This window comes from Bradysia coprophila, chromosome II (genome assembly GCF_014529535.1).
Source record: "Bradysia coprophila strain Holo2 chromosome II, BU_Bcop_v1, whole genome shotgun sequence".
Taxonomy (NCBI): domain Eukaryota; kingdom Metazoa; phylum Arthropoda; class Insecta; order Diptera; family Sciaridae; genus Bradysia; species Bradysia coprophila.
This window is the reverse complement of record NC_050735.1, coordinates 8,941,961-8,963,642: the sequence shown is the minus strand read 5'-3', so window position 1 is coordinate 8,963,642 and position 21,682 is coordinate 8,941,961. Positions and strand designations below refer to the sequence as shown.

Below are 21,682 nucleotides of genomic sequence, written 5' to 3'. Positions count from 1 at the left end.
TAGAAAGATTATGACTCCGCTGTTTTACTTGCAACGTGAGATATCATATTTATTTATTCGAAAACTTAGTTTTAGTTTAGTTAGTTTAGTTTATTTATTTATGTCATAATATGAGTAAGGCCTGTGAGCCTTTTTTAGTACATATTACAGTAGGATGTCAATCAACGCAAGATTAATAATTAAATATAAGGAAAAATTCAGACTGTAAGTTCATAACAGGCAGTAAATCTAGTCAAAGTACGATAACAAACCGCTTAAGTCAAATAATAATAAAAACAGTTGGGACAGAGCTACAATAGAATCACATACAAGCATAGACACATTATTCGTGGGCGTAGGCAAATAACTCAGTCACTGAAACGATGAAATAACGAAATGGGTACAACACATGAATCTTAGACACAAAAATGGTCCCTGCATGCAACCTTAAAGCTAGTTAACGATTTAATTTTTTTAATATTCGGTGGCAATGAGTTATAAGTCGAGACCCCACCCGCGAAAAAAGACCGCGACATTATGTCTCCTCTCACTCTCGGCATAACCAGATTAAAAGTTCGTGTAGTAAAACGGAGCCAAAACTTTACCTCAACTTTTTTAATTTTTTTTTTCAAGTTTTTTTTATAAAATACCTTACTTAGCAATGGGGTAAATGATTGAAATCGCAAGGCTGTAAACTTTGGGACCCAAACGTTTACAGCCTTGGGAAATGGTACTTCATGTGTGAAATTTACCGTTACTCACTGGGCTCCCGTTACTCACTGAGCTCCCGTTACTCACTGAACTCCCGTTACTCACTGAGCTCCCGTTACTCACTGAGATCCCGTTACTCACTGAGATCCCGTTACTCACTGAGCTCCCGTTACTCACTGAACTCCCGTTACTCACTGAACTCCCGTTACTCACTGAACTCCCGTTACTCACTGAGCTTCCGTTACTCAATGAGCTCACTCAATGCAATTACTTGAGTTAATTTTTCGCATTTACCGACCAGAAGCACGTAAAGCACTGTACGTACGAGGCTCCAAATTTTTATTTTGACGAGTGGGGATGTTATGGCCTGACCCGAAGAAAAGCGCTGTATTTCCACTTGTCAAAATAAAAATTTGAAACCTCGGATGTAATGCAAGCCCGTAATAGTGGCTTAGTAAGTAAAATAACGTACGTAATTGTTTGGACCTTTTTTTTTATATGATGTGATTGTAGCCCATGTCTCAGGAGTGGGCAAATTTTATTTGTTAGAATGATCATGATCATTCAAAATTGTTTGACTAATTTACACCTGGTCGAAAACTCCTAATTGGCAAAATAATTTCCAAACAAGGAAACTTATTTTTCTGCTATTCTTAACCAATAAGTGTTTGATTTTCTATTACTGTTCTGCACACTTAAAAATGCCGTAACTGAGTTGTTTTTTTCCGTTTCTCTAATCATTTGACGTTTAAAATAACAAACGTATTTAAAAAAATTGATAATAACAGCTAGAACAACTTAGACATGAAAGTGGGGCTTTTTACGTGTGCGAAACAGTAATGAAAATTTTGTCATATATTAAGCCGATTAATTGGAGTGCAATGAGTTCTTCAATTCAACAGTTTCGAATTTGTCACTTGTCGAGTCCAAATAAAAGCCACAACATTTAACTCAAATAAGCATTTAATTGAATAGAATATATTTTTTGTACATATAAATAACTGCTCCACGTTTTACGATCTACTTAAGTTATGAAAAAATAAAATCGAAAAATAAAAAAAAATGTTTCAGATGAGATTTTGAAATGTAAATTAAAATAGAACGGTCCACTAAGCCTAACAATTAGTACGCACAATTAAAATAATTTCTAAAATTACAAGACACTGTTACTGCAACAATTGAAACTTTTTTTTTGTTTTTTCCTACTTTTAATTAGTGTCACTGAAATGAAGTAGTCCTATCTTAATCACCAGCTGATTCTGGAGGTTCGGCTACGCAAAATATTCAAAAGATACACAACAAATCAGGGAATACTCTTGGTAAAACAATTTCCCATATTTCCCTTAATTTTCACAATTTTTTTTTGTGTGGAAAAGTGAAAATTTGGACAAATGTTCGAAAGTTCAAGAAAATATGGGAAAACGTTGTCCCAAAAATAGTCCCTCCCTCATTCATTGTGAAGAAGTAAACAGGATTTCCAGATTCATCATTGATTTGAATTGGAATAAAACGGAAAGGAACACCTCTTCCCTAGTGGTATGGCAATACGGAGAGAAGATTCCGATTGGACATGACTTTCTTGTCAGACTATCGAAAATGATTGCACTGATAGCAACTTTCAGCATCTTATCACATCGCTTCTTCACAAAACATTTATTTTTTCATTAACCTTCCACAGACGGCAAGTATATCATCGGGACAGTTATCGAATCTATTACTTCAGATCTAAGTATTTTCGACAGACTGAAATAAAATAATTTCGCTTCAGGGAATGAAGTTCATTTCTACTTTGCTATCACACGTTAGCCAGATCTCTGTATTTATTGTTGTCGTCGTTGTCGATAACTGGTGATAAAGCCGTCCGTTCTGTTTTACTATGACGAGAAAATCTTTTATGAGAACGGTGATCGTTCAATTCAATAAGCGAATGGTAAATGGATCAGTAATAAAGGACCGTTGCACTATGGAAATTAAGAAACAAAAGTTCTGTTAGCGTAATGACTCATCGACAGATTCGCCACCTTTGAGGTGTTTATTTTAATGCGTTTCCCCCCGGGCGGGAAAGCGTCAACAAGAACAGAGAACTTTAAATCACATACCCACTCAACAATGTTTCAATTACATCCGAACACACTAAACTATCTGTTCGGCGACACTTGAATGTTACTAGGCGACAGCCCCTTTTCTTGTATAGCTACCGCAACAGCTGTCTCAATGAAATTCGAATGGTTTATCGGGTCCGGTGCTCGTACTGCTCTGTTCGCAACAGTCACTTCTGTACTATCGTTACGCATCGAGTCCAACACAACGTCTGATCCGCTTGTTTGTTGTAATCCACAGTTGTCGATTGCCATTGAGATAGCACAGTCTTCGAAACTCAATGATCGCGTCCGGCCCATAACCGAATTCGAATGATAAAATCGGGTGGCTGGATAATTGAAATCGGTTGGGTCCATACTCTTCAGCTGGTCGAGAAGGTAATTGACTTTATTTTCATGCAAACATCGGTTCATGACGGACTTTTGCCACGTCTGAAGTTCTTCATTTGTCATTTCAACGTAGGTGTTGATGATGTACGACGAATTCTCAAGCATTTCCTTTTCGGATTGTACGATAGATGCATCAGTCGCTGTCAGACGGGATCTCTTTGTCGAATTGTGGTACGGTGGCGAGTTCATTTTGTGGGTTGATTTTGTTTGATGGAGAATGTAACTTCAATGAAAAGAATGCCTCCGTTACTCTAATGTTCCATTTGGTTCATTTAAACTTAAGCAACAAACCTTTAACAAGGATGAAATGTCGTCAAAAGTGTTAGACGGTTTTTACAAAAAAAAATTGTTTTCGTATTAAATCAACATTCGCCATTTTACTTTCACTGAATTGTACTAGTCCCTTGAACTGTTTTGTGAGAGCGTTGAGAGTAGATTAAAACAATGCATCTGGGTTGTGGGATCTGTCAAAATGAGCACGATACTCTCTCAATTTTCTTTTGCTTCGGACGTTTAACAGCAAAGCGCTCTCTCATCATAACGGGAACGTGTACTGGAGGTTGTCTTTGTTTGGCGCCTTATTCGAAATTGAGAATGTGATGGTTTGTATTTCCAGCCAAAAACAGGAAGATAAACAAACAGAAGAATACAACAAGTAAATAAACCATTTTTGGGACAGCTCAAGACAGACTTTCCACGATTTCTCCCACGGCATATGGCAACATGATGAAGCAATCGCTAGACACGTCTCTAATTATGCCTTCAACGCCTTCATCACACATAAAAAATCCTTTATGTAACTATTAGAGATAAAAGTGGAAAGTGACTTACTGCCTCTCTCATTTTGAATCAACAATTCAATTCTTCCACTTTTCAATATTTTGCCCCTAATTTTGTCAGTGTCTTTGACAGTCAAGTATCGCCAAAGTCAAATCGCCAAGATATTTTTTCTGGCAATTCTTCACACTCTGTTGATATTTCTAGGCGTTTCTTCACACTTTGACGATTTTTCTTGGCAATTCATAATTTATGCTTGATTTGTTAAATCACCAGAATGCGAAGAAACGCCAAGAAAAATCACCAAAGTGTGAAGAAATGCCATAAAGACAAGTTTTATTCTTCATGGTTCTTGAAGTTTCTTCACACCCTGGAGATATTTCTTGGCGTTTCAACCATAAATTATGAATTGTCAAAAAAAGTCGCCAAAGTGTGAAGAAACGCCCAGGAAAATCGACAGTGAAGAAACGCTAAGAAAAAACGCCGAAGTGTGAAGAAACGCCATCAAGACAAATTTACGATTCCTTATGTTTCTGGGTGTTTCTTCACACTTCACACTTATTTTTGGCGATTCTCCACGGTAATAGTATCATAATGTACAAAATTTTCCAACTTTAATGCCTCTGTTGCATAAATCGTTGTATAAATCTGGGTGCAAAGTACTTTATTGGCTCACGATGTGTATTATGACAAACGGCTTGTGGCTTCGTGTCATAATTACACATCTAGAGCCTAACAAAGTACTTTGTACTCGATGTCATAAATAACCATTATCACATCGAGTGCAAATAAAGTGTTTTTTTAGGCACTAGATGTGCAATTGGCCTGAATCAATTGATTAGAGATTTATTGAGTGGATCATATGTGTGTTCTTTTATAGCTAAGAACAGGTCAGACCAGGTCATGCACAATTACCTCAAATTAAGAATGACTTGAACGATAAAATCTTTATCTGTACGGTGTCTGGTCGTTCAGCAGTAGAACTTTCCGGTACTCTGGATATAGTCTTTTTACAACCCTGCGCTGAGGTAATTGATTTTTCCTATGTCCCGTGTGATTAACTTTTCTTCACCACTCAATTAGCCACGAGAACATGACATTTTGTTGACGCTTTGACTGATGACGGTTCAGGATAGAAAACGTCTATTTTCTCCTTTCTTGTTTTGACAGGAGAGAAAAAAGAAATTTTCTCTCAAGAACTGTAACCGATTTGTTTTGTAAAATCTGGTAACAAATTGATATTTTTGTGTAGAGAACAATGGATAATCATACCTCGCACTTGTGAAAAACGTTGTGTTTACCTCTGGAAGGAAATGGGAAGTCCCAACTCTTGCGATTTCGGGAATTTCCTATTTTCTTCCCCCGGTTGGAAATTTCATTTTCTGTGGTGACACCATCGCATTTCCAACTTTTTTTTCCTCTGTGAACCAATAGCTATTTATTCATCTAAGACTGAAATGTTAGTCATGGGTTCTATTACGTCACTATCCCTGAAAACTTCTGTCAATCTTTTTGTGAGTCTTCGTATGATCAACAGAAATTACCATTACAGCAGCCCCAATTGAAATACCATCCGTTTAATAATTTAAATATTTAATTTTGTCTTAAATTTTCATATTTGATTATCTTTAAACCTAAAACGTTACGTGTCAGTTTAATAATATATTATTTGCAAGAACTTAAAGATAGGGAGATTTGAATTTTGTTTTTAAATTTCAATTAAATTTTCAATGCCGTTATAAGTTAAGCGGCGCGATCTACCAACAAAACAGCATGATGAACACTTTACAAAAAAATTTATAAAAATTTAACTGGATGCTTGAATCCACAAAAAAAAAATTGATAAGAGTGTCTAAACGTGGCTAGCAGTGGCTGGATTTTGGATAGAAGTCTGGCTTACACCACCGAATCTTTGCGTATCCTGCAAAAAGATGACGAAAATTCTGTTAATTTCAAGTCGTTCTTGATGCCCGAAGTCCAACATTTTTCACAAGAATTTTTTAATAATTTTCAGAATTCTCAGAAATTCCCAAAATTCAACTTCAGATCTTGCAAAATCTTGGCATGTTGAACTTACCACATATAGTTCTCCGTTTGTGGAGCTCGCATCACTCCCACTCCACCTCCAAGTCGACGATAGTTCATGCAACCGCACAAACGCCATTGATTCGTTTCCGGGTCGTAGACTTCGATGGTTTTAAGGTACGCAGTACCATCGAATCCTCCAACAGCATACAGTTGGCCTATTTTTAGCGAAGCAAAAGAAATGTTTAGCGAGAAGCAGTTTAAAACGAAACGACGAGCAATTAAAGTGATCACACTAGAACAAGTAGTTGGATCACTTGAGCCGATTTATTAACCCAAAGAACGGGGAAGTGATTTCCCAAAAAGTAACTTTAATCCCCCACGGAAATGACACCAATACCAACAACAAAAGATATAAGATAAATCTAAGATTCAATTCGTTGCCCTGTGTCGGTAATAATGTCCCTGCCATTAAATAAAGAACATTTTCCAACTCAAAGAGGGTTATTGGTTTGGAGGAGAAAGAACGTCTAGACTTTAAGTCTTCAGAAGTTTCCACAGCTAAGGAATAAATGTCACTGTTTGATAAATTTCGTCGTGTGGTCTCGAGCGAGACAATCAGGAATGAAGCTATCAAATCAAAAATTTGTTGCAATAAAGTCATCTAAAACACAGCCGTCAAGAAACTGAGACAACAGTTATGCGCCATCGTTCGCTTATAAAAAGGCAGCGATCAAATGCCCCACTTAAAGACGTCGTACTGTTCTGAAGCTATTCTACTTGATGCGGACAGAGCCACAGTTGTTGTAAAAAATATTTTGTTGAACAGCACTGAGTACATTAGCAACTATTACGTTCAATCAATTTAAGGAACCAATTTACACTTTTCGGAACATCAAGGGAGGATCAGGTTTTCGATTTTAGGATTTCACTTGGCCGAAACTGATAATCACTTACCATTAACAACAGCTAGTCCCACCTGAATGCAAGAGAACAGAGAAAATTCAATAAATTATCGACGGAAAACACCACGCCAAACACAATACTTACGCCACTTCTGCGTGATGTCATCGCTACAATCGGACTCCAAGTGTTCGTGTGCGGATTATATCTTTCAGCCGAAGATAATTCCATGCAATCATCACGGCCACCAACAGCATAAATGTAATTGTTGAATACGGCGCATCCTAAATGCTTTCTTCTGGTTGACATCGGACTCACCGCGCACCATTTATTTTGTCTGGACATAGAACACGATCGTCGGTTAGGAATTTCGTTTCTATTTTCGTAAAATGGGCATCGCTCACCTTGGATCATATCGCTCGACTGTGTTCAGCGGACATTGTCCATCGGAACCGCCTATAGCATACAAATAACCACCGAGCACTGCAACAGCAACACCCAATCTACGAGTGGTCATCGCAGCAACTTTTGCCCATTTATTCTCTTTCGGATCGTATCGTTCTACGTGGTTTAAGCACTGAACACCATCCTGTCCACCGACGGCATATAAGAAATTTTCTGGGGAAAACGAGATCGAAATCCTTTTACTTTCGTTCCTCTTCCAATAAACCAGCTGAACTCTTACCTAAAACAGCTACACCGACACTCGTACGACACGAAGTTGTTGGTGCAACGTCACAAGACCACTGATTTGTTTGAGGATCGTATCGCTCAATACTGTTCAAATACGATTGTCCATCGTGTCCACCGACGGCATAAAGTAGTTCGAATAGAACAGCAACACCGACACCACATCGACGTTTGCTCATTGGCGCAACCATTTTCCATTCATTTGTTTGCGGATCGAAACGTTCAACACTGTAACGAAGGCAAGGGTCAGTTTTAACAGTAAGCAACTGGGTAAGCGTTAGATTTACCTGGCAATTGCATCACCAGAACACCAACCACCAACAGCAAACAATACTTCTCCGCGTCGAGTCGGCTTGCGCGGTCTCGTTCGAGGACCTTGCATCAATGGACGTTCTTGAGGTAATAGTAAATAATTTTTGGCTTCATCAACCAAGTCCCGGCACGCTTCATCCGAGCGAACTAACAAATCAGAGCCGACGGTTCCCACTAAAAACTTCGGACTCAACAGTGGCAGACGAACGTGTTGTAGGACCTGGTAAGGAGGAATTAAAATGATTCCGTTTGCTGGAAGGAATTTAGTCGTGTAACTTGCCTGCGGTAAATGCTGTCGACGATCAGCAACATTCATTTTCAGCCATGCCATAACGGCATTGAATACCTGCTCCTCGGACCGTACATTCAGTTCGTCACTACAAATAATGTCAACGAGTTGTCCGACTGGTAAGAGTAGGAATTCTTCACTTTCCATAACTTCCTGGAAATTGTGCTGCGTAAATTTGTCGGCAATGCGGAGCAGTTCGCGGCACGAATGCGTATCAGCAAATGCACGAATGCCCAAACAATTCGTTGGATCCAATTGTCGCTTCAGGAATTCGCAGCAAATGTCTTGGATTTCGGCCAGTTGCAGCAGACACGCTGCTGGAAGTAGTGTTTGTACGTTCGATTCTTCGACGACAATGTGCGATGTGTAACAGAAGTCGATCAGGCTGTCCATTGCATTTTCGTCAATGTCACGAATCGTCACTTCAGTCTGCCGTGATTCCTCCAGTTCGCCGGTGAACATGGCCCGGAAGTATGGACTGCATGCCGACAAAATAACTCGATGGGCGAAAATCTTTCGACCGCCAACATTTAAGACCACATCACATAATTCACGGTGACGACGCAACGTATTCAATTCGATTAGGGTCACACGTGGATGCTTTTCGGAAGTGTGTGACAGCCGTGATGGAGATGGTGGTCGATCACCTGAAATTCGGAAAATTAAATTAATTTTTCAAAAATGGTCACAGGAAGCTCTAGAGGCTCTAGATCATTGTGGTAAGTCAAAATTATCACCACTTTCAGTCTACAAGAGTTCTGCGAGGAAAATATCTAAAGAGCGTCAAAACGCGTAATTTTGAACGGTACCTACCACAACTTTGAACATATTTACCTCTCGTTTGTTGATTTTGAGAGAGAGCGTCAAGGAGATTCAAAGTGTTGATACTGTTCAAAGTTCCGCGTTTTGAATACGATACAAATTTACTATTTCTTCTGTTTACAGCGTCGTCGTTTAATGTTTGATGAACGATTTTTTACTGACTTCAGCGTTGCTATAAAGGATCACTAACCAGTGCTCATCTCTTAATTTTGACGTCTTCAACAATAACAATAAACACATTTAACTTGCTACTAAACTACTTACTATTAATAATGTCGCCTCCCATTCTTCTGGCTGCAAGAGGGCCCCAACCCCACAACACAGTGTCAATCTGTATGAAAGGAAAATAAATCAAATGAACAACTGCGTACACCAATTAACTTCAATCTGCAATTATTGCTGGGAAAACGGTTGTTTTCGTCACTTATACCAATGACCAAGCACGTACCTTCAATTTTCTATCGTGCTCCGAATTGAACCTTAATGCTAGGATGGTTATTTCACTTTAACTTCGGATTTTTTATTTGTTTTGAATAGAATATCAAATCGCTGACATGTCGGCTGACATTTTGTTTCAGTCGGTCCCAGTGCGGTCCCAGTGGATATATTTCGAACAGAAAATTCTCTGAAAATGAATTTTAAATTCAGTAGAGTAGGCGCGAATTTTTGAAAAACAAACTTGTTTCACAGTTTGAAGTTAACCTCGGTCAAACCAAGGTTCTGAAACAACAGGTTAAGACACTTACGAAGGCGGGTGAAACACAAATTTTGACAAATAGACCAATTTTGTTAAACACGCTCATTAGAGATTGTGTGAAAAGTAAACTTGAAAAAAAAAATATTTTTATCAAGCTGGCATTTCACCGAAGGTTCTGAAAGAACAGGTTAAGACAACGCTGAGTTGATCACGAGGGCGGTGTGTAATTGCGTCAACGGCTGCGATGTTTATATGTAAAATGGAACTTAACAAAAACAAAATTCTGAATTTTCGAGAAAAATATTTTCTTCAAGTTGATTTCTCACACTATCTGTTTATAAAATTTGGTGTCAACCGCCTTCGTGGTTGTCTTAACCTGTTCTTTCAGAACTTTGGCAACAACAATAATCGGCTATGTTATGACATGGCTCCGATGTGCCTTTGTTATTGTGAAGGTTCTGAAAGAACAGGTTAAGACAACTATGAGTAGATCACGAAGGCGGTGACACACAATTGCGCCAACGGCTTTTTTTTTAAATAGTTCTTTATTATCACTTCTTTTCACACTAGTGTGAAGTACAAAATAGGGGTCAGCTTAACAAATTTTCTTACAATAGAAGGATTACGTAAAGGTAGATAAAAAGTACAACAAAAAATAAGAGAATACGCTCATTTGATGATAATATCACAGGTCATATAGGATTAATTAGGTTTAATTAATTAGGCTTCGAAGTTTATACGTAAAATGGAACTTAACAAAAACAAAATTCTGAATTCTGAAATTGAAGAGTGCAAAGTATAAGAGATCAAATTGAAATTTGGAATTAAAATATTTGTTGTACGCGCCCTAATGAGATTCGAACCCGAGACCTCTTGCGTATGAAGCAAGTGGTCAACGAACTGAACCACCGGACTGAACAAAAATTTAATTTCCAATTTCGGTGGTTCAGATCGTTGACCACTTGCTTTATACGCAAGAGGTCTCGGGTTCGAATGTCATTAGGGCGCGTACAACAAAAATTTTATTTCCAAATTTCAATTTGATCTCTCATACTTTGCACTCGTCAATTTCAAAAATTAGTCTAACGGTCGGTGCGTCCGAAGCAATACAACATCCAGAATGATTAAAATTCTGAATTTTCGAGAAAAACATTTTCTTCATGTTGATTTCCCACACTATCTGTAAACGCAGAATTGTTTTATTTTACATGAAGATCAAATTATAAAAATATTGTGTGTTTCCTGACTAATTGCGTATTTCATGCTGGAACCACATATTTTACGTAACTTTGTTCGAAATTTCCTCTCTAGCTATAATTACTCTTAGGTTCCACCGCCCAAGGTTCTGAAAGAACAGGTAAAGACATTTCTCAGTTGATCACGAAGACGATGGCATCACAATTTTTCAGTGGCTGCAACTAGGTTTGTTAAAGTTTATATGAGTAATTCAACTTGACAAAAAAAATTATCTTCAAGCAACGCACTTCAAGCATGAGTACTGAAACTTTCTTTTCTTTCTTTGCTTATAGGGATAAGTCCCTGTCAATACTGCTCTGTAAAACATACTTTCCGTAGAGTTCCGCTACAAGAAAATTTGTATGGAGCAAAAACAGGTTTCGCAAAACTCCGGCCCAAAAGAAAAATGTGGAGTGACGTCACAAAAGCTACTCTCTTTACTCTCATTTATTTATTCGTCCATCTCGGACTGTGAGCTATCTTCTGCAGCTCCCATTGAGATTCCTATGTCGCACCTTTCAGTTTGCGGAAGGCTTCCATCTACCTGAAATGGAAAATATGACGAAGAAGGAAGAGAGGAAAACAGAAGAACCTTTGGGAATTGAACTCCTAACATTCGACTTTCCTTCAGAAGCCTTATGTCAAAACTGACAGCTTCCCAAAACGGTTACGTGCAGGCTCACGGTCTTGTATGAAGGATCGATCCTCAAGTTCATAATGAACGAGTCTTTGTCAGTTAGTCTTTAACAAGTTAAATATTACTATTGTACACGAAGGGTCTACGCTGGGCCTGTAAAAATGGAAAACCTTTTTCATTAATTGCTTAGATCAACTATTAACCTATTTCCTAACAGCTGCGGGAATCCTTGCATCGTAATCAAAGAAAACCCTTTTTTGTTTGGGGAATTTTCTTTTAATTAAAAAAAATAGAATTTTTGTCGGAACATCATTTACTGACAGACTTCCATAAGCTTTTGAATTTCTTAATGCACATTTTCCCATGGCTAGTCACCAAAATGTTCCGAACTTTCGCTTTAACATCCTTCCATTGACTGTCATTCAAATGTCTTGTTCGTTTGCTACGCTTTTTGTCTCGAAGCGACTGCTCTTCGTTGATGAGCTTCGAGATTTCCTCGGTTCTCACGATTTGATCGACGTTCACAACTTCTTCCAGCGTGTCTCTACTAATTGCAACACCGAAATCACTTCGGGTGGGCTCGTTCTTCGTTTCAACTATTTGAACGTCTTGGCCTTCAGGGATAACTTTCTTCAGTTCAATGACTAGCGTTGCTTTGGTTTTGTCTTCGCGTAAAGTTAAAATACTTTCACCATCATCGTCAAAATCACCAAAATCGATTCCCAGATCTTTCTCACGTTTCCCGAACTGACTGTGATCGAGCGATTGATTGAAAAACTCATTCGTCCACTCGGAGGTCAGAAAAGATTCTAATTTGTTGGACAGGACGACCGTTGTCCCGTCCATTGTGCTTTTTGATTTCAATGGAAAGTATTTGCGGTATGGATACAGCGAGTTGTAAAAATCTCTCGTTTTGATCGACAAGCGTTTCGCCACATCCCAAATCTGAGCCAGCAGAGCTATGTACAGTGCACTGATCTCGATGAAAAAATTTCGCTGAATCATGTCCCGGAAGAGTGCGGACGATTCCCTAGCACAAACAGCAATGCGTAGAAGTAACTTCGATAGGCTCTGTAGACGCAGCATAACGAATTGGAAGTTTTCATAGGTGGGCAAACTGAGCATGGCTCCATCGACAATGTAGTCGGGTAATGTTCCCAAGAAATTCTCCACTACGCCCACAATGTTGATGTCCTTTAAGCGACATAGTGCGATATTGGTCTTGCGCAGAGCTTTAAATCCAGCCTGAGAACGGAATGAATTGACGCGACGGGCTATCAATCGAGATGTGAGCGCTGCTGTTTCATCGAATGTGGTAGTTGTGTATGTCGTGACCATGGACTCGAAGAGTTGTCGCAGTGCGGAGAGATCTGAAAGAGAGATTGGTTTTGGTGAGATGGTGTCATTCGACGATTGAATGGGTCCTTATTGGCTGGATTTTTTACGTTGCGTTTTGTCAACGGTCTAAATGCAACAATAAAATAGACCCACAGTGCAAGGCTATTAGTCTATGGACTTTTCTTTCCACTGTGGGTGAGTTCTATTGTTGCACAATCGCAATTCAAAAACTCCAGCCAATAAGGGCTCTTTCGTCTGTCGTTGCATTTAGACCATTGGCAAAACGCAACGTAAAAAATCCAGCCAATAAGGGCACTTTCGAATGGAACAGTGTTATACTAGGGTAGATTTAGACTTCAGTGTCCATTCCACTCAACAAAAAGTACTCCGCAAACTGTCAAAAGAACCAAGAAAAAATTGAAAAAATTCAATTTTGTCTCTCACATGGAGGTAAGTGGAAACTAAGCATTAGCTCACGGAACGAATTTTGTTTTCTTTGTCAAGGGAACTGATAACCTTCTCGCGTACTTACTTAAATTAAAAGGATCATGCTGCTTTGTGTATATGGGGGGACCGACCACACTCCTATCATTCCATAATAACGCCATTTTTTACTCGAAAACTAGTTATTTTCATTGAATTAGTCAAAATTGATCAACTGTTGCTCTCTTGTTTACAATATTCAACATCCACATGTCATGATTTGTTTGACAGTTTTGACAGATGTGAAAATTCTCATACAAATTGAGCATAATCTAGTACAAACTTGCCTCGTTTTTTGATAGTAGCGTTATGTCACCAGCAGTGTGTCAGTAATGTTCAACAAATAGTCGATTTCTAATTTTTGTTTTATAATCATTGAAGATTTTTGCGATTACCAGGCCCTTATCTCGCACGATAAAATACAGTTGGTGTGAGTCAAACATTTACGCAATTCATTGCCAATATCGACACAGTGACAAATGAAAGTTTTGTGAATTCAGTGGAATTTCAAACTGAAATTATGTTTCGGAAAGTTGTAACGTCGTCAAAATACCTGCTAAGAAAGCCTCTCGTACCTGGTCTACTTAGGACCGATTGCAGTGTAACGAGAATAAATCACACGAAATTCATATCAGTAGCAGTGCCGAAACAGCAGAAAGAGGAGTGAGTAACATAATCATTAAATTTACCCTTGAAATTTGAACACAAAATTTTAGAAATCACTAGCGAACCACAACAACAACAATATGTTATACTGTTCGTTTATCTAAAAAAAATTATTTAATTTTGTCAATTCATGTTAATCCCACAGAGTCACGGTCACATTCATCCGAGCGAATGGCGAACGAATTACAACTAAAGGAAAAATCGGCGATCATTTGCTGGACGTGGTCGTAAACAACAACATCGATCTGGAAGGATTCGGTGCATGCGAGGGTACACTGACATGCTCAACATGCCATTTGATTCTCAAACAAGAAGATTTCGATCGACTGCCGGAGAAGGCTGGCGACGAAGAATTGGATATGCTCGATTTGGCATATGATTTAACGGACACATCGCGATTGGGATGTCAAATAACGCTAACGAAGGAGCTGGACGGATTAGAAGTTAAGGTTCCGGCAACGATTAACGATGCGCGTAGTTAACGATGCGAGATGTATGCTTGCAGGGATGTTAACGGAATTGAATCGAATTGAAGCAATTTTTGAGTTGGTGTCTATGAGACGTGACAAACACAGGTGTTCAAAATATTGTTTATGGTTCGGTTCAGAACTTTTCTTTTTTAATTAAATAAATTGCCTAGGTGAATTTTAGCCACTGAATCAAATGCTACTTATACTTAAACAGTTTACATTCAATTGAGCGAAATATATTTACTGATTTTGTTAATTTGGCTCGTTTGTCGGTTTTTTTTTAAGTTTTCACCAGGACTTGAATCATTGAAGGGAACATAAGATTCGATATGAAAAGAGTTCAGTTGTAAAAAATAGTCCAAACCGGTGGTGTTCTACGGCACTTTTAGCGCCTCATAAGGTCACGGTTTGAAACATAATGTGTAATTAAAAATGAAATCGAAAAACCAAATAATGAAAGTACTGCCTGATGAGTCAAATTTTCGGATATTCAACTTGACTGGGCCTGTCGTTCAACAATTTTGTGATGTCATTCTTCATTTGACACCAATTAAAATTTAGAAATCTTATACGATGTGTGATGGCTAGTAATACCGCTTCCGCAGCACGGACGAATGGTCAACGAATCAGTGGCTATTCGCACGCACTGGCGAATGGTCACTTCGAGTCCTTAGCAGATTTTTATAATTGAGTCGCGATTTTCAAAGATTTTTGCAAGCCACAAAAATTGAGAAAACCGTGAAAATTCGAGAAAATTCGCAAAAACATTTTACCGATCATAGATCCTGTTCCTTAGGATTCGTTGGGTTAGTTCCGTCCAAGAAAGCATGACACGGTGTCAGGGTTTGACCTGCCGTGAAACTGAACTTGAAAAACTGATTTTTTCCAGACCCGGTTCAGGACCTGAACTTCAGGTGTATTTATAGTAAAATCAACTGTAACTACTTGCAGGTAATGTCTAAGTTTTCTCTCTAAGTTTATAGAAGTTTCTTTAAAAAATTGTTTTTTATGTCTGTCATACAGCGATTAAATAATTTCGATTTGCCGATCTGGCAACAGCTGGTTTTGTATCAGCTGGTGTCTATTTCATTGTTAGTACGATCTGCATGGATAACGTTACCCGTCACATACATGCATTTAAAGGGAACAGAAGGTAAACACAAAGTCAACCATCGTTACAATGTTCACCAGCTGATACAAAACCAGCTGTTGCTAGGTCGGCCCGCCGAAATTTTTTAATCGCTGTGTCTATTCTTTATCTTTATAATTCGAACAGTAGTAACACCGTTTCCGTGCTATGTATTATAATGGAAATGTTTATTTCTGATGTTAATTAGTTATTACCGATTAAAATTATCTGTGTGTGATTACCTGACTAATTTTACCTGCTGAGTGATTACCTGCAAGTTAATTAAAAGTGAGAGTTCTAATGAACCAATAGAGCCTTTTTCGCTTTTTTCTTTACTACTTGAGCTTCACCAGCAGCAAATTTGTAGCAAATTGAACCAGCACCGTCTACATTGCGTTTGATTGGTTTATTCTTTGTTGTTTTGATGATTTTGAATTATAGACCGGAGCCTCACCACGCCATTACGACATTCATAAATTGATTTTTTTTTGTGTTTTTCATTTCTATATTATTACTTTTCTAGTTTTTTTATATTTTAATTTTTATATTTTTCGCATTATCTAAAAAATCCTAAACACTAAAAATTTGAACTATGAACGATAAAAAATAATGAATGATCGGTAGAAAGTAATGAACTACCGATAGAAAGTAATAAACTACCGATAGAAAATGATAAATGAATGATAAAACGACCAGTTTAGTACTTTTTATCGGTAAAAATTTATCGGTAGTTTTGAATATTTTTATCGGTACTTGGGAATTTCGCTATCAGTACTTTATTGTTTTTCATCGGTACCGTGTTTATCGGTCATTTATTATTTTTTATCGGTAGTTTTAAATTAATTTCTCTGTCGAATATAATATCCCGGAAAAAACCCTCAAGTTATTGTAGAGGATGATCTGATTATTGTGAGGGCAGACTCTATAGTGCAATTGCAAAATTAGCGGTACATAGTGGGATCTGTAACTTTTCTTGATTTAAAAAAATATTTTAATAACTTTCTCTGAGCAATTTATTATACCGAACCAATTGAATGGCCAAGGAGCAAGTCTTAACATATTTTCAATAAATCTATAAAAAAAAGTACGGATCCCATCTTAGCCCTATCCATCACTGAGATTCAATTTCAGTTCTCTTGTCATAATTGTCATACCTTCGAGAATGATTTTTTTATATGTGCGAAGTGACTTACCTCAATGGCAATGAGAAAATTTCGTGCAATTACATGTCCACAAGCACACTACATACCAGAACACTTACTCATATGATCTTCTGATCGAGCGTAATGTTAAAAATAACGAATGTCCTATTGATGGTTGGCGATTGGTCGAATGACATTTCTACTGAGAATTTCTCATTGACAAAAGTAGGTCTCCAGTGGAAAGGAAATAGCTCGGAAAATAGAACTTTTCTCACTTGAATTGTCACTTTCGTTTAGTGAATTGATGTTTTATATTTGGTGGCGAAAAATGGAAGATCACACCTCTCACCACTCTCACATATATGAAAAACGTTGTGTTCACCAGTGGTGCACCACTGAGAGAAATATAAAATTCTAGCACGAGCGAATTTACGTCCCTTCTTTTTTGGCCACACACCTCGCTCATTTTGAAATTTACTATTTTCTTACCTAGGTAAACAAATTACTATTTCATATCTGCACTCGATTTTTTTGTCCACTCAAATATAGGAGGTAGCGTTTATCTCTAAATATGAGAATCGACAATTCAGGTGAAGAATTGTTGAATTTCTCTCAAAAGAGACGAAGAGTTCTCCATTATTATGTCGATAAGTTGGTCGTTTCCGCCAAAACAATAAAACATTGTATACCAGAGGTTTCTTCCAAGGCCGTATAAAAATGTCAATCGTCATCCACAGAGAAGCCAACACCAACCTCACTTTGAAGTTTTAACGAACGAATTTGCCTAAGTTGCGTTTTTGTTTGATTCTGTGGATGACAATCGGTTGTTTTCGGCCTGTCAAAATTCGTTTTTACCGTACGATGGAAGAAACCTATATTCTTGTATATTACACGGACACTCGTTGCACTCGTGTTTTGTTCACAAGTGTATAACGCTGGCAATATTCACCGGTATCATAATGTACTAATATGTTACCAGTGGCACGCATAATCAAGGTTCTGAAAGAACAGGTTAAGACACCCACGAGGGCGGCTGACACACAAATTTTGACAAATAGATGCTATTTATTGAACATACTCATTACAGATTGTTTGAAATGTCAACTTGAAGAGAAACAAAAAGTTTTTATCAGGTTGACATTTCAAACAATCTGTAATGAGTATGTTCAATAAATAGCATCTATTTGTCAAAATTTGTGTGTCACCGCCTTCGTGATCAACTCAGATGTGTCTTAACCTGTTCTTTCAGAACCTTGCGCATAATACTCTCTTGTATATTACACATACACTCTTTTTGTGTAATACACACTCGAGTTAATAATGCTTGACTTATTCACCGGTGCTTAGTTTCCTCTTACCAAAAAAGTTCGAATTTTTTCAATTTTTTCTTTATTTATTTGACAGTTTGCTCTCTCACGGAGTACTTTTTGTTGAGTGTTCACCTGAGCAGTCGAATTCGCTCAAATTTATCACTTTTCCCGTTGAGTTGTTTGCAATTTTTTTTTTCATCTTTTCATTCATGTGTTCACCTCAGTCAGGGAGTGCACAAAATTCACTCAGTTTTTTACTCGTTGCAGATTGGCAGCGGACCATTTAAGTATAATATAACATGTAGCTTCAGACAAGCGTCACAAACAACAACTCTCGCTGGAGCCTATACATACATGGGACTCCGTTAAGGAGAAGGTGATCTTGATGAAATCAAGTTCTAAGCAGAGATAACCTGTTTCGCTATTTAGGAGCTCTAAGAACTGCTACTCATCAGTCGGTGGCAAACAGTCTATAGATCATTTTTATTATGCGGTACTTGTCAACGTAACCCCACTTAATTTTTCGTCAAGTAGTCCTTAACCTCAATGAATTGACGTTAACTGCGTTCAATTTACTGATACTTATATGAAAATCGTTCGTTCAATTCATTCGATATTTTTCGACATGTCTGACAGTTGGGATCGTGTCTAACGTTTACAAGGTCATGAAAATGATCTATAGAGTTCTTCTAAATGTACCATCGATACAGGAGACTTGTACAATTGAACAACAAGAAAAGGAAGATCGAAATTTGCAGCCAGAGCGGAGCGAGTTCTCCTCATAAGTAAATTTATTCTTCGGAATTTATTTTTCTTTTTAAATTTTTATTTTTCAAACAATTTATAATTTTCATCGTTTTATTATTACACATTTTTCTTTCAGTATACAATAATCGCAGGCAAAGTTAATTACTATAAAAATATATTTACAAAATTTTTTAAACTGAAATACAAATTTATGAGCCAAAAAAAAAATTAATTAAATTTGCGTTTATGGGGATATTATTAACAAAACAAACGGAAAAGATTCGATTAGAAATTCGTTTTTCCTATTCCATTTTTTCTAAAAACATAGAATCAATTTTAAACTTGCTGCTCGTTCTATTTTTTCTTTGTTTGTTTTATTTAAACAATTTTACGTTATGCGAAATATTCGTTTACAATTTCAAAAAGAAAAATCTAAGAAAAATCACCCCCAAAGAAGGAAACCTTCCAAGCAATGGAGGTTTCCTTTAACAAAAAAAAATTAAGTCGAAAATTTTCTTCGCAATTTTTTCTTCCCTTCTTCGTTCATTTTTATTCGTCAAATTAGTAAAGCAATAAATAAATATAGCAAGAGATTCATCGTTGGAACATTGATTTTAATTCAATCAAGTGAATTTTTCTCATTTAAGGTGAGGTATACAAATGTGGGGATATAATGAGTGTGTTGATTGTGTGCGCATTTTAGTTGTAGGATCGCTAATCTTGGTTAAAATAACAGGTAAGATGAGGAGAAAAATATAAATAAAATAAATTAAAAGCAAAAAAACTAGCCTAGGATGATGTGAGATGAAAAAACTGGATGATATAGTTGGCGGTAGACATTGTAATCGTTGTGGCAATTTGACTTAAATAATTATCTTCATATGTTCAAGTGAGACTCCTTTTTTTGTTCCGGTCAATTGATTGATTTGATCTAACCGTTTTCTTTTTAAATTTGATTTTTTTTACATTGAACAAAGAAAATACCAAATTCTCTATCGAATTTCTGGATTGTGACTCGAATACATTATCGCCGTGTGTGTCCCTATAATAGTCCTTTAGCCAAACAAAAAATAGATGATGGAAACAGAGTGTTCATTCTTGAACCACACCTTAATATTGCTGTAATACGCTAGAACAGGTAACAATTGTAAAACAAAATATTTCCATCATTCCCTGAGAAATCTACAAAAAGATTTGATCCGTTCCAATCTTCGGCATTTTCCGTTTTGTTTTCCCCCCATTAAATCAGTGTGTCGTCACGAGAATCGATCTAGTTTGTTTCGATTGGTCCGTCCATTCCCCCTAAAACTAAACTTAAAATTAAATAAATTTTTTCGTTATCGTCACCGTCGGTTCCAAGTATGATTTAAGTTCCTCCCCGCCATCGGCCTGTTTATTCACATAAAGACACAATTCAGAAATTCGTTCCCTACGAACAACTACAACATTTACCACCGCAAAAGACTTAAAATAAACAAGAACAAAAAAATGTTTAAAAGTTAGGAATTTGAAAATCTACAGCTCGTCTTTCTCTCCCTCTCTTCAATTGACTTTGACGAATTCGGACATGAATCCGTTCGAGACTCCTTTCCGGTCGAAATGTCTCACTCGAACGAACAAAAATGCGGCTACCAACGATGCAACAGCCAACACCAACAACAGCATCACCAATCCACCAACGAAACTAGGAACCGACATACATATTGTCTCCGAATCAACCGATCTGGCCGACTGGATGACAACGGTTTCGTTGCTGGCGGCATTATTGAGCGCAAAATTTACATCGCCTGGCGCAACTACTTGGATAATTCGACTAGTATTGACATCAGTCATTTCTTGGGCTTCACGCTTGTAGATGCGCGGTGTGATTACCAATTCCATTGTTTCGCGTCGTCTACGCACGCCTCTCAAATCGTCCAAGCCTTCAACAGATCGAGGACGTCCACCCAACATGGCTAAATTGCCTCCATCGCCCAAATCGTCTTTTCGCTTTGTCACTGTGCTGTAGCCGGAACGTCCTGGTGGTGGTGGTGGCGGTAAATTAATGTCATCGTCGTTGTTATTTGACTGTGGAGCTGGCGAGCTTGCCGCTCCGTTATTGCTGTTTTCCGATGTTCCTTGTGATGTTTGTGCTTGTGGAGCTGGTACAACATCTGGTTGATTTTCAGAGAAAGCACCGGAAGCATCAGCGGGATGTCGTGGATCTGGATAAGCAGCTGGTGGACCGTATTCTGGCAATATTGGTGGACCATATTCTCCTGAAGGACCAGCTAATCCCGGTAAACTGTATTCGCCACCAATGCTAGGACCATGTCCACACTTCGGCTCGGGACAGTTATATCGACAGACTTGAATGACACATTGGAAGTGAACGTTCATCGAATCAGGGAATTTGAAGGCTTGGAAATAAGCGAATGAAACTACAGACGCCGAGGGTCCGAAGTTCTTGATCTTTTGGAATTTGCTCATAATCTTCGGTCGCACAACGCAACCATGCTGATCTACTAATTGTATTGGAGCACGTTTGCCATCATGAGCGACACAGTTCCTGACCAACATATCGAATTTGTTTTCGTCGTCCTTGATTGCCAAAACCATGGTCATTGTCTGGCCAATTTTCACTATTCCAGATACTTCTGAAGCCCACGGTCCTTTTCCAACTTGAATTTGCATCCAACATTGTAGGTTATCACCTAAGAAGTTAGCCGTAACAGCATGCAACATATCGACTTGGAATGGTCTGAATGTTACGGCCTTTTCGTAGAAATCGTACCATGTGCATCGAAGCTTGCGAGCCTGTAAAAGTAGGAAAATTGAATGTAGAAATTCA

General features: G+C 37.9%; 5 protein-coding genes across 6 annotated transcripts in view; 1 reads left to right on the top strand and 4 right to left on the bottom strand.

Annotated features, from left to right (window-relative positions):
* Positions 1 to 1,635: 1,635 nt before the first annotated feature.
* On the bottom strand, positions 1,636 to 3,671 carry LOC119071250. The gene is made up of 2 exons (XM_037176093.1): positions 3,471 to 3,671; positions 1,636 to 3,402 (listed from the first exon to the last, which is right to left on the bottom strand). Exon 2 carries the CDS (start codon positions 3,366 to 3,368, stop codon positions 2,829 to 2,831), a length of 540 nt encoding a protein of 179 aa, XP_037031988.1. The 5' UTR covers positions 3,369 to 3,402; positions 3,471 to 3,671; the 3' UTR covers positions 1,636 to 2,828.
* Positions 3,672 to 5,532: 1,861 nt separating this feature from the next.
* Positions 5,533 to 9,584, bottom strand: LOC119071013 (kelch-like protein diablo). Its single transcript, XM_037175615.1, has 10 exons — positions 9,446 to 9,584; positions 9,262 to 9,328; positions 8,167 to 8,822; positions 7,862 to 8,106; positions 7,570 to 7,802; positions 7,289 to 7,502; positions 7,032 to 7,221; positions 6,939 to 6,960; positions 6,034 to 6,199; positions 5,533 to 5,877 (listed from the first exon to the last, which is right to left on the bottom strand). Exons 2-10 carry the CDS (start codon positions 9,281 to 9,283, stop codon positions 5,853 to 5,855), a joined length of 1,773 nt encoding a protein of 590 aa, XP_037031510.1. The 5' UTR covers positions 9,284 to 9,328; positions 9,446 to 9,584; the 3' UTR covers positions 5,533 to 5,852.
* Positions 9,585 to 11,833: 2,249 nt separating this feature from the next.
* On the bottom strand, positions 11,834 to 13,620 carry LOC119071135. The gene is made up of 2 exons (XM_037175827.1): positions 13,438 to 13,620; positions 11,834 to 12,937 (listed from the first exon to the last, which is right to left on the bottom strand). Exons 1-2 carry the CDS (start codon positions 13,511 to 13,513, stop codon positions 11,877 to 11,879), a joined length of 1,137 nt encoding a protein of 378 aa, XP_037031722.1. The 5' UTR covers positions 13,514 to 13,620; the 3' UTR covers positions 11,834 to 11,876.
* Positions 13,621 to 13,667: 47 nt separating this feature from the next.
* LOC119071273 (adrenodoxin-like protein 2, mitochondrial) lies at positions 13,668 to 14,780 on the top strand. The gene is made up of 2 exons (XM_037176141.1): positions 13,668 to 14,051; positions 14,200 to 14,780. Exons 1-2 carry the CDS (start codon positions 13,909 to 13,911, stop codon positions 14,534 to 14,536), a joined length of 480 nt encoding a protein of 159 aa, XP_037032036.1. The 5' UTR covers positions 13,668 to 13,908; the 3' UTR covers positions 14,537 to 14,780.
* A 4,429-nt stretch (positions 14,781 to 19,209) lies between these two features.
* The window catches only part of LOC119070998, a 36,732-nt gene continuing 34,259 nt past the window's right edge, over positions 19,210 to 21,682 (bottom strand). For both annotated transcript variants that reach the window (XM_037175596.1, XM_037175605.1), the window contains exon 4: positions 19,210 to 21,648. In XM_037175596.1, coding sequence (XP_037031491.1) covers positions 20,395 to 21,648 — 1,254 coding nt within the window. In that variant the 3' untranslated portion in view covers positions 19,210 to 20,394. The remainder of the gene's footprint in view (positions 21,649 to 21,682) is intronic.